Source organism: Scyliorhinus torazame, chromosome 26, assembly GCF_047496885.1.
Source record: "Scyliorhinus torazame isolate Kashiwa2021f chromosome 26, sScyTor2.1, whole genome shotgun sequence".
NCBI classification, from domain to species: Eukaryota; Metazoa; Chordata; class Chondrichthyes; order Carcharhiniformes; family Scyliorhinidae; genus Scyliorhinus; species Scyliorhinus torazame.
The window spans coordinates 1,225,323-1,238,000 of record NC_092732.1 but is presented as its reverse complement, the minus strand read 5'-3'; the positions used below and the strand labels follow the sequence as shown (position 1 = coordinate 1,238,000).

Genomic DNA, 12,678 nt, shown 5'->3' with positions numbered 1-12,678 from the left:
GGGACAATTTAGCACGGCCAATCCACCTAACCCGCACATCTTTGGACACTAAGGGACAATTTAACATGGCCAATCCACCTAACCTGCACATCTTTGGACACTAAGGGACAATTTAACACGGCCAATCCACCTAACCTGCACATCTTTGGACACTAAGGGACAATTTAACACGGCCAATCCACCTAACCCACACCTCTTTGGACACTAAGGGACAATTTAACACGGCCAATCCACCTAACCTGCACATCTTTGGACACTAAGGGACAATTTAACACGGCCAATCCACCTAACCCGCACATCTTTGGACACTAAGGGACAATTTAACACGGCCAATCCACCTAACCTGCACATCTTTGGACACTAAGGGACAATTTAGCACGGCCAATCCACCTAACCCGCACATCTTTGGACACTAAGGGACAATTTAACATGGCCAATCCACCTAACCTGCACATCTTTGGACATTAAGGGACAATTTAGCATGGCCAATCCACCTAACCCGCACATCTTTGGACACTAAGGGACAATTTAACACGGCCAATCCACCTAACCTGCACATCTTTGGACACTAAGGGACAATTTAACACGGCCAATCCACCTAACCTGCACATCTTTGGACACTAAGGGACAATTTAGCACGGCCAATCCACCTAACCTGCACATCTTTGGACACTAAGGGACAATTTAGCACGGCCAATCCACCTAACCCGCACATCTTTGGACACTAAGGGACAATTTAGCACGGCCAATCCACCTAACCCGCACATCTTTGGACACTAAGGGACAATTTAGCACGGCCAATCCACCTAACCTGCACATCTTACGAGACACATTGACGAAGGCCGGGCAGTGGATGTGGTGTATATGGATTTCAGTAAGGCATTTGATAAGGTTCCCCATGGTAGGCTCATTCAGAAAGTTAGGGGGCATGGGATACAGGGAAATTTGGCTGTCTGGATACAGAATTGGCTGGCCGAAAGAAAACAGCGAGTGGTAGTGGATGGAAAATATTCCGCCTGGAGGTCGGTGACCAATGGTGTCTCGCAGGATTCTGTTCTGGGACCTCTGCCCTTTGTGTTTTTTATAAATGACTTGGATGAGGAAGTGGAAGGGTGGGTGAGCGAGTTTGTCGATGGCACAAAGGTTGGTGCATTTAAGCGACTCTTGGTCAGGCACATGGACAGCAACGAATTGAAGGGGTGTAGGTTAGGTTGATCTTAGATTAGGATAAATGGTCGGCACAACATCGTGGGCCGAAGGGCCTGGACTGTTCTAAGTTCTATAATGTGGCGACGAGAATTACACACAGTACTCCAGCTGTGGCATCACCAAAGTTCTACACAACTCCAACGTCACCGCCCTGCTTTTGTAATCTCTGCCTCGATTGATAAAAGCGAGTGTCCCTTTTTCACCAGCCTATTAGCCTGCCCTCTGCCTTCAGAGATCTAGGGACAAACACGCCAAGGTCCCTTTGTTCCTCGGAACTTCCCAGTGTCAGGCCATTCGTTGAATGCTTCCTTGTCAAATTACTCCTTCCAAAATTGATCACCTCCCACTTTTCAGGGTTGATTCCATCTCCATTTTCCTGCCCATTTGACCATCTCGTCTGTATCTTCCTGTGACCCAAGACCCTCACCTCACTGTTAACCACCCGGACAATCTTTGTGTCATCCGCAAACTTACTGATCCTACTCCCCACATGGTCATCGATGTTGTTTGTATAAATGACAAACAAGAGGGGGCCCAGCACAGATCCCTGGGGTACCCCACTGGTCACTGGCTTCCAGACACTAACGCAGCCGCCTGTCATCACCCTCTGTCTCCTACGGCTAATCCAATTTTAAATCCACCTTATCAAGTTACCCTGTATCCCATGTGTATTTGCCTCTCTTATAAGTCTCCCATGTGGAACCTTGTCAAAGGCTTTGCTGAAATCCATATAAACTACATCCACCGCATTATCCTCATCTGCACACCTGATAATATCCTCAAATAATTCAATCAAATTTGTTGGGCATGACCTCCCTCTGATAAAGCCATGCTGACTACTCCTGATCAAACCTTGCCTCTCCAAGCGGAGATAGGTTCTCTCCTTCAGAAGTTTCTCCACCCCTGACGTGAGACTCAATGGTCTGTAGTCCCCTTGGCTTATCTGTGCAATGCTGGTTCCATCAGCTGTGATTGAGTGGCAGAGCAGACTCGATGGGCCGAATGGCCTGATTCTGCTCCTATGGGAGGGGCTGGCATCTCGATCTTAATGGAGTCTCGGTGTATTCTGTGGACAGGCAGTGTGAGCGAGACCCCCCCCCACCCGTAACAGGTTGTAACTGTGAGCTCTCTCTTACAGGAGAGGCTGATGGATCGAGCAGCGAATTCGCAGGAGCCGGACACGGGCCAGGCCGGCGCGGAGTGGAGGCCGCAGCGCCCCTGGTGGCCGGAGCCGTCGGAGGGCCCGAAACGCTTCCGCTGCCCCGAGTGTGGCAAGGGCTTTGACCAGAACTCGCGGCTGAAGCTCCACCTGCGGGTCCACACGGGCGAGCGGCCCATGACCTGCGCCGAGTGCGGCAAAGGCTTCAGCAACTCGTCCAACCTGCGCAAGCACCAGCGCACCCACACCGGCGAGAAGCCCTTCAAGTGCCCCGCGTGCGGCAAGGAGTTCAGCCAGTCCTCCACCCTGGTGGCCCACCAGCGCACCCACACCGGCGAGAAGCCCTTCCGCTGCGCCGTCTGCGGCACGGACTTCAACAAGCAGTGCAACCTACGCAAGCACGAACGCACCCACACCGGCGAGAAGCCCTTCCGCTGCCCCGTCTGCGGCAAGGGATTCATCGACCCGTCCAGCCTCCGCAACCACAAGGGCACGCACATGGGCGAGAAGCCCTTCCGCTGCCCCGCCTGCCCCAAGGGCTTCAGCAACCCGTCCAGCCTCCGCAAGCACAGGAGGATCCACGCAGCAGAGGCCGGCAGCAGCCAAGACGGGGTAAGTGAGGCGTTGGCGGTCCTTTGACCCCTGGTGTTTGGGCACTGATTCCGGGCAGGGTGGGAGGGGTATCATTAGCAGGGGAGTCGCCCCCCCCCCCCCTGAAATGCACCAAGTCGTTTTATTGCACCTCCCGCTACCCGACAGGACGAGGGTAGCGAGTGGCAGGGGAACACTACCGTCTACCAGACGCAATTCGCCGAGGCTCCTTCGACAGCACCTTCCAAACCCGCCACCTGTACCATCTAGACGGGCGAGGGGGGCAGCAGACACACGGGGAACACCCCCGCCTGCAAGTTCCCCCTCCGAGCCGCTCGCCATCCCGACTCGGGAATACATCGGCCGTTCCTTCACTGTCGCCGGGTCGGAATCCCGGAACTCCCTCCCTAACAGCACTGTGGGTGTACCTACACCACACGGGGACTGCAGCGGGTTCAGGATGGCGGCTCACCCACCACCTCCTCAAGGGGTGATTAGGGCTGGGCATCAAATGCCGGCCCAGCCGGCGACGCCCACATTAACAGGCTAAGAAAAATCTGATCCGAAAGCTTTCCGCAGCTGCCACCTTCGTTGAAGATAGATCTGGGATTATAGAGGCTTCATTAAGGAGCCTTGTAGTCAGAGGGAAGATCCAGTCTCGCCATCATCGTCGTGTTCGGGAAGAGATTCCTTTGTTCGAGTTTTTACCAATAGGAGACGCTTAAAGAGATTTTATTTGCTCGATTGAAGAGTCCACCCTTATCCAGTGGGATCGGCACCCCCCCCCCCCCCCCCCCCGAGCCCTGCCCTGGGGGACCTCTGCTTGGGGGTCACAGAGCCCAGGGACCTAACAGCAGGAGAGTGACGTGCCGACAGACTGCTGTTGGGACCCCAAGGCTAGAGACCTGATGTTTCAGTGCCCCACCTGCTACACGTGAGGCCACCGCCCAGTTCAGGCCCTCGGGCAGAGGGGGCGCGAGCAGGGAAGGCAACCCACCGTGTACACACCCCCCCCCCCCCCCCCCCCAACGGCAAACCTCACAAAGTGTTTGCCAATCACGGAAAAGAGAGAAATGTCTCGTTCGACAGAACTGGTCGAGATTTCAATTATCTGTAGAATCTGGAGTTCATCGTCCGTTAGACACCAGCTCCTCTGGGAAACCTCCTTATGACAGTGTCGACATTTTGTTTCTGTTCACGACCCCTGCAAGTGACATTCAAGTAGGTCTTCCAATGGGGTGAAATGTTTTGTCTTTCCCGTAACACTGTGTGTCACTGAATACTATTGTAGTGACATGGCTCCCACCCCTTACCAAACGAATGACTCCAAAATTGCTCTCATTTAAAAAAAAAACTTTTTTTTTTCAGTAACTGAAATTTCTAATGTCCAAAATCAGGGTTTATAAAAAACAATCAGCAGAAAAGATCATTAGACGCGTAATGGAAACAGAAAATGCTGGAAAGATACAACAAATCTGACAAGATCTGTGGAGAGAGAAACAGTTTTGTGCCTGTGTGACTCTTCTAAATGTGTCCGTGGGTTTTTTGGTGCCTTCAGTAGTTTTTTTGACTTGAAGCCTTAACCACACCTATAAGTATTGGGCTAGGAAGGTGATAATTTCACACGAGCCCGAATGCTGCGGCCTCTCCGAATCCCCAGCGTGGAAACAGTCCGACATGCTTGCCTTCATTGGCCGGGGCATTGAGTATAAGAATTGGCAAGTCATGTTGCAGCTGTATAGAACCTTAGTTAGGCCACACTTGGAGCATAGTGTTCAATTCTGGTCACCACACTACCAGAAGGATGTGGAGGCTTTAGAGAGGGTGCAGAAGAGATTTACCAGGATGTTGCCTGGTATGGAGGGCATTAGCTCTGAGGAGCGGTTGAATAAACTCGGTTTGTTCTCACTGGAACGACGGAGGTTGAGGGGCGACCTGATAGAGGTCTACAAAATTATGAGGGGCATAGACAGAGTGGATAGTCAGAGGCTTTTCCCCAGGGTAGAGGGGTCAATTACTAGGGGGCATAGGTTTAAGGTGAGAGGGGCAAGGTTTAGAGTAGATGTACGAGGCAGGTTTTTTACACAGAGGGTAGTGGGTGCCTGGAACTCGCTACCGGAGGAGGTAGTGGAAGCAGGGACGATAGGGACATTTAAGGGGCATCTTGACAAATACATGAATAGGATGGGAATAGGGGGATACGGACCCAGGAAATGTAGAAGATTGTAGTTTAGTCGGGCAGCATGGTCGGCACGGGCTTGGAGGGCCGAAGGGCCTGTTCCTGTGCTGTACTTTTCTTTGTTCTTTGTTCTCCCAACCCCGGGGCAGAGTGACTGCGGTGGGCGTTGGACTTGGGACGCACAGCCCAAAAGGTTGGGGTTATTTTCCTGGGAACCAAGAAGGCTGAGGGGGTGACTTAATTGAGGTGGACACAATTATGAGGGGAAGAGATAGAGTGCTCAGGGTAAAATTGTTTCCCCCGGTGGAGAATTCTAGAACCAGGGGACACAGATTCAGGATAAGAGGCAGAAGGTGTGGAGGGGACGTGAGGAAGAACATTTTTGCGCAGAGGGGAGTGGGGTCTCGAATTCTCTGCCCGCGTTGGTGGTGGAGGCAGCTTCCCGACAGTCTTTTTCTTTTATATATAATATTTTATTGAGGTATTTGAAATTTTTTATAACAGTAGCAAAAATAATTTTAACATGGTAAAATAAACATTCCCCCCCGCCCCCCCCCAGCCCAATCTTCACGCACCTCAACCGTACAACAATCCGCCCCCCCCCCACGCCCTTCAGAATACTGCATCTGCCGACATTGTAATATTCCCCGAGAAAGTCGACGAACGGCTGCCCCCTCCGGGAGAACCCTGACATTGACCCTCTTAAGGTGACCGTTATGTTCTCGAGACCGAGAAACCCAGGTCTCTACACTCGGGGGCTTTGAGTCTCTCCCACAATAACAAGATCCATCTCCGGGCTGCCAGGGAGGCAAAGGCCAAGACGTCGGCCTCTTCCGACTCCTGAACTCCCGGATCTTCCGACACTCCAAGGATCGCCACCTCCGGACTCGGCACCACCCGTGTTTTTAGCACCGTGGCCATCGCCGTCGCAAAACCCTGCCAAAAACCCTCTGAGCTTCGGGCTTGCCCAAAACATGTGGACATGATTTGCTGACCCTAACGTCTTTTAAAAAGTACCTGGATCCGCACCTTGAGTGCTGTAAGCTCCAGGGCTGCGGACCGGGAGCAGGAAGGTGGGATTAGAAAGGACACCTGGGTGCCCTCGGGCTGGCATGGGGAAGATGGGCTGAATGGCTTCCTCCTGTGCTATAACCTTTCTATGATTGTATGGGTGGTGTGCTTGACCCAATCAGACACTGTTTATATATCATTGAATCATAGAATTTACAGAGCAGTCAGGAGGCCATTCGGCCCATCGAGTCTGCACCTGCTCTTGGAAAGAGCACCCTGCCCAAGCCCACACCTCCACCCTATCCCCATAACCCAGTAACCCCACCCAACACTAAGGGCAATTTTGGACACTAAGAACAATTTATCATGGCCAATCCACCTAACCCGCACATCTTTGGACTTGTGGGAGGAAACCGGAGCACCCGGAGGAAACCCACGCAGACACGGGGAGGATGTGCAGACTCCGCACAGACAGTGACCCAAGCCGGGAATCGAACCTGGGACCCTCGAGCTGTGAAGCAACTGTGCTAACCACTACACTACCGTGCTGCCCGTTATATCGCCTGTAACCAATAGCCCAAGGGACTCCACAGCAGAACTATCAGGTTCAAACCTCACCCCAAGCCACAAAAGACAATTTGACAAAAAGACAAAGGCTCCCATCAACGAGGCGAAAGTGAGTTAAAGGAGAAGAGAGAGACCGAGACAAACTGGCAGAGAGGTGGAGAGGTTTAGGGAGGGATTCCAGAGCTGGAGGAGGTTACAGAGATAGGGAGGGGGTGTAGGGGCTGGAGGAGGTTACAGAGACAGGGAAGGGGTGTAGGGGCTGGAGGAGGTTAGAGAGATAGGGAGGGGGTGTAGGGGCTGGAGGAGGTTACAGAGATAGGAAGGGGGTGTAGGGGCTGGAGGAGGTTACAGAGATAGGGAGGGGGTGTAGGGGCTGGAGGGGGTTACAGTGATAGGGAGGGTGTGTCGGGGCTAGAGGAGGTTACAGTGATAGGGAGGGGGTGTAGGGGTGGAGGAGGTGCAGGGGCTGCAGGAGGTTACAGAGATAGGGAGGGAGTGTAGGGGTTGGAGGAGGTTACAGAGATAGGGAGGGGGTGTAGGGGCTGGAGGAGGTTACAGAGATAGGGAGGGGGTGTAGGGGGTGGAGGAGGTTACAGAGATAGGGAGGGGGTGTCGGGGCCGCAGGAGGTTACAGAGATAGGGAGGGGTAGGGGATGGAGAGGGTTACAGAGATAGGGAGGGGATGGAGGGGTTGCAGAGATAGGGAGGGTGTGTAGTGGCTGGAGGAGGTTACAGAGAGGGAGGTGGTAGGGGCTGGAGGAGGTTACAGAGATAGGGAGGGGGTGTAGGGGCTGGAGGAGGTTATAGAGATAGGGAGGGGTGTCGAGTCTGGAGCAGGTTACAGTGATAGGGAGGGGGTATGGGGGCTGGAGGAGGTTACAGATAGGGAGGGGGTGTACGGGCTGGAGAAGATTACAGAGATAGGGAGGAGGGTGAGGAGAGACGATTCAATGGGATTGTTCTTCGAGCGGAGAAAGGTTGAGTGGGAGAGTTACTCGGAAATCACAAAAGGGTAGAATTCACAGGGAGATGGGGCTGGGGGGGAACTAATTGAACAAATCTTTCGAAGAGCCGATACGGGCACATCTTTGGACACTAAGGGACAATTTAGCACGGCCAATCCACCTAACCTGTACATCTTTGGACACTAAGGGACAATTTAGCACGGCCAATCCACCTAACCTGCACATCTTTGGACACTGAGGGACAATTTAGCACGGCCAATCCACCTAACCTGCACATCTTTGGACACTAAGGGACAATTTAGCCCGGCCAATCCACCTAACCTGCACATCTTTGGACACTAAGGGACAATTTAACACGGCCAATCCACCTAACCTGCACATCTTTGGACACTAAGGGACAATTTAGCACGGCCAATCCACCTAACCTGCACATCTTTGGACACTAAGGGACAATTTAGCCCGGCCAATCCACCTAACCTGCACATCTTTGGACACTAAGGGACAATTTAACACGGCCAATCCACCCAACCCGCACATCTTTGGACACTAAGGGACAATTTAGCACAGCCAATCCACCTAACCTGCACATCTTTGGACACTAAGGGACAATATAGCACGGTCAATCCACCTAACCCGAACATCTTTGGACACTAAGGGACAATTTAGCACGGCCAATCCACCTAACCTGCACATCTTTGGACACTAAGGGACAATATAGCACGGTCAATCCACCTAACCCGAACATCTTTGGACACTAAGGGACAATTTAGCACGGCCAATCCACCTAACCCGAACATCTTTGGACACTAAGGGACAATTTAGCTCGGCCAATCCACCTAACCTCCACATCTTTGGACACTAAGGGGCAGTTTAGCACGGCCAATCCACCTAACCTGCACATCTTTGGACTGTGGGAGGATACCGGAGCTCCCGGACAGAGAACCCACGCAGACGCGGGGAGAACGTGCAAACCTCACACAGACAGTGACCTGAGGCCGGAATCGAACCGGGTCCATGGCGCCGTGAGGCAGCGTTGCTGACCGACCGTGCCGCCCCAATAAGTTTCTTTTTGGACGGAAAGCTCACTTTGAGGTTGTCGGGGCTGCAGGTTTTACTGTAGCACCGCTGCTCGGCTGGGTTGTGGTGTGCCTGGTGATTGAACGTTCGGGGAGTCGGCTATCGGCCGGCCATGTCGGGGGGCTATATTTGTCTCTGTTTTTGTTTTAGCCCGTGGATGTTGGTAATGGTCACCCCCTCTCTGTTCCAGGAGATGCCGGCGCCTGACGTGACCCAGCCGGACTCCGTGCTGCCCCTCCCTGGCCAGGTCTCCCCTGGGCCGGACGCCGGGCCTGCCTCGCCCCCGGGGCCCCGGACTTTCACCTGCTCCGAGTGCGGCCGCACCTTCACCCGGAACTACCGGCTCAAGCTGCACCTCCTCACCCACTCCGGGGAGAAGCCCCTGAAGTGCCCCGACTGCGGCCGGGGGTTCGTCGACCCCTCCAACCTCCGCAAGCACGGCCGCACGCACGTCAGGGAGGGAGAACGAGTGCCCGGCCACCAGGGTGATCCTGCAGGACCGGGGGGATCAGAAACCCCCCCACCAGGATTGTTACCTGGAACGTAAGGGGACTGAACGGCCCAGTGAACAGATCCAGAGTCTTCGCCCACTTAAGAAGCCTTAAGGCTGACATCGTTTACCTCCAAGAACAGTGACCACAATTCCGTAAGCTCCCGGATACTCATGGAAAAGGACGAGTGTTGTCCTAGGGTTATGGCGCTAAATTGGGGGAAGGCTAACTACAAACAGATGAGGCAGGATTTGGAGGCTGTGGTTTGAGAGAGGCTGTTTGAGGGTAAACCCACATTTGGCATGTGGGAGTCTTAAGGAGCAGTTGATGGGAGTGCAGGGCAGGCATGTGCCGGTGAAAAGGAAGGACGGGAAAGGCAGGATTCGGGAACCATGGATGACCAGGGAAATTGAGAATATTGTCAAAAGAAAAAAGATGCATACGTGAGATACAGGCAACTAAAAACTAAGAACTTGGGGAGTACAAGGAAAGTATGAAAGAGCTCAAGCGGGGAATTAGGAGGGCAAAAAGGGGTGACTAAACATCCTTGGCAGGCAGGATTAAGGAGAATCCCAAGGCATTTTCTATGTATATTAGGAACAAGAGGGTAGCTAGAGAAAGAGTTGGTCCACTCAAGGCCAAAGGAGGGAAATTATGTGGAGAACCAGAGGAAGTAGGTGAGGTCCTGAATTAGTATTTTGCATCGGTATTCACAAAGGAGAGGGACATGCTGACTGGCGGCGTCTGAGAGGGATGTGCAAACACTTTAGAACAGGTCGTTATTACGAGGGAGGAAGTGTTGGGTGGGTCAAAAAGTATTAAGGTAGACAAATCCCCAGGGCCAGATGGCATCTATCCCAGATTTCTGAGAGACGAGATGAAATGACTGGGCCTCTAACAGAAATCTTTGTGCCCTCGTTGGCCACAGGTGAGATCCCAGCAGATTGGAGGATAGCCAATGTTGTACCGTTATTTAAGGGGGGTTGCAAGGATAATCCTGGTAATTATAGGCCGAGCTTGACATCAGCGATAGTGAAATTGTTGGAAAAGATTCTCGGAGGTAGGATCCATGCACATTTGGAAGCGATTTAGCATGTTTCTGTATGAGGGAGGGCAAGTCTCAACAATTTGATTGAGTCTTTTTGAGGAGGTGACAAAAATGATTGAGGAGGGAAGGGCTGTGGATGTTGTCTACATGGACTTTAGTGAAGCATTTGATAAGATCCCTGATGGCAGCCTGGTGCAAAAGATTAGATCACATGGGGGTCAGGGGTGAACTAGCTGGATGGATCCAGAACTGGCTGGGCCACGGAAGACAGAGGGTAGCAGTGGAAGGGTGTTTTTCCGAATGGAGGTCTGTAACTAGTGGTGTTCCGCAGGGATCAGTACTGGAACCTCTGCTCTTTGTAATATATATAAATGACTTGGAAGAAAATGTAGCTGGTCTAATCAGCAAGTTTGCGGATGATACTAAGATTGCAGGAGTTGCGGTTCGTGATGAAGATTGTCAGAGAATACAACAGGATATAGAGAGGCTGCAAAATTGGGCAGAGAAATGGCAGATGGAATTTACCATGGACAAATGCGAGGTGATGCATTTTGGTAGATCCAATTCAGATGGGAGCTAGAAATTAAATGGCAGAACCATCAGGACCATAGATACACAGAGCGATCTGGGTGTGCAGGTCCACAGATCCTTAAAAGTGGCAGCACAGGTGGAAATGGTGGTAAAGAAAGCTTATGGCATGCTTGCCTTCATAGGACGGGGTATCGAGTATAAAAGCTCAAAAATAATGCTACATAGAATGTTGGTTTGGCCACATTTAGAATACGGTGTCCAATTCTGGTCACCCCACTACCAGAAGGACGTGGAGGCTTTGGAGAGAGTGCAGAAAAGGTTTACCAGGATGTTGTCTGGCATGGAGGGTATTAGCTATGAGGAGAGATTGAATAAACAAGTTGTTTTCCCCAGAGAGACGGAGGCTGAGGGGCAACCTGATAGAAGTTTATAAAATTATTAGGGGCACAGAGAGGGTGAACAGTTGGAGGCTTTTTCCCAGGGCGGAAATGACAATTACAAGGGGGCACAGGAGTGCAACGAGAGTACACAAGAGTAACTCTACACTAGTTACTGTTTTTAGAAATAAAAATATATATACATATCCAACAGCATTGTTCCTCCAGTAAATAACACTATGGCCGCGATTCTCCCCGGGGGGGGGGGGGTGGGGGGTCCAGTGTCATGTGAGGGTACCTTTAAGAAATGGATGTTTAAGCAATGTACCTTTAAGAAATGGAGCTGATCATATTACTGAAGTGGTGTCAGAGGGTGGGGGGAAGCCGAGCTCACTTCTGCTTTTTTGAGTTTCAGTTTGAGAAGGCAGCTGGGAGTGTCTGTGTGTTTTGCTGTGAGCTGCATGAAGAAACACAGAGCTGGTCTGTTGATTCCTGCAATCCAAAGACTATAAATATATTGAATGTAACCTAATGTGCTCCTATTTTTGAAGGTTTGAAGTCTTTTGGATGTTTAAAGGAACAGTTTGAAGGATTATTTAGTGTTGTAGTCTGTTGGGGTTATCTTTGAAGTAATGGGTGTTAAGATAGTCAATGTTTGTTTTTAAAAGGTTAATTTGAGTTCATAGAATAAACATTATTTTGTTTTAAAAACCAGTTGTCCATTTCTGCTGTATCACACCTGGAGAGTACGCCGTGTGCTATTAAAAGTTGTGGGTCGGTTGAACTCCATGAAACACTTTGGGGTTCTGTAAACCCGGAACCATAACACTTGGGCGGGGTGGGGGGAAGGACCACGGCGGCCTGGCCCCCTCCCTGAGACCCCGCCCCCTCTCCAGAGACCCCGCCCCCTCCCCCGAGACCATGCCCCCTGCTCCGATAGCCCACCCGCTCCAGAGGCCCCCTGTCTGGAGAGCACGCCCCTCCTCCTAGACCACATTCCCGACCCCTGGACCACGCCCCCTCTTCCAGGACCAGACCCCTTCCTGAGATCCCACCCCCACCCCCGATACACTGCCCCCACCCAGTTTTGTTTATAAAAAAAAGAAATGTGAGTGGGACACAGATGCTGTAATTTAAGGGAGGAGCCAGGTCTGTCTGTAGTTTCGCCGTCTGCGAGAGGTTTTTAAGTTAATCAGCCGTTTTGCCAAATGTTGAGCAAACGTGTCCTGGATCTGCTCCCGATAGGAACTCTCTCCTGCACATCTTTTGGACCTAGGGAGGAAACCGGAGCATCCGGAGGAAACTCACGCCGACAGGGGGAGAAGGTGAAGACTCCGCACAGACAGTGACCCAAGCCGGGAATCGAACCTGGGGGGGGCTCTGACACTGTGAGGCAGTGGTGCTAACCCACCCTGCCGCTTTGTTGGCCTTGCTAGTGATGCAAAAGGCGAACCATTTTGGGGCCCTGATGGG

The 12,678-nt window shown here is 52.0% G+C and overlaps 1 protein-coding gene across 1 annotated transcript in view; it reads left to right on the top strand.

Moving 5' to 3' along the window:
* Positions 1-11,916, top strand: part of LOC140402824 (uncharacterized) — a 31,024-nt gene extending 19,108 nt beyond the window's left edge. The window contains exons 2-3 of the mRNA XM_072490443.1: positions 2,348-2,980; positions 8,949-11,916. Of these exons, the coding sequence (XP_072346544.1) occupies positions 2,348-2,980; positions 8,949-9,305 (990 nt within the window). The 3' untranslated portion in view covers positions 9,306-11,916. The remainder of the gene's footprint in view (positions 1-2,347; positions 2,981-8,948) is intronic.
* Positions 11,917-12,678: the final 762 nt, after the last annotated feature.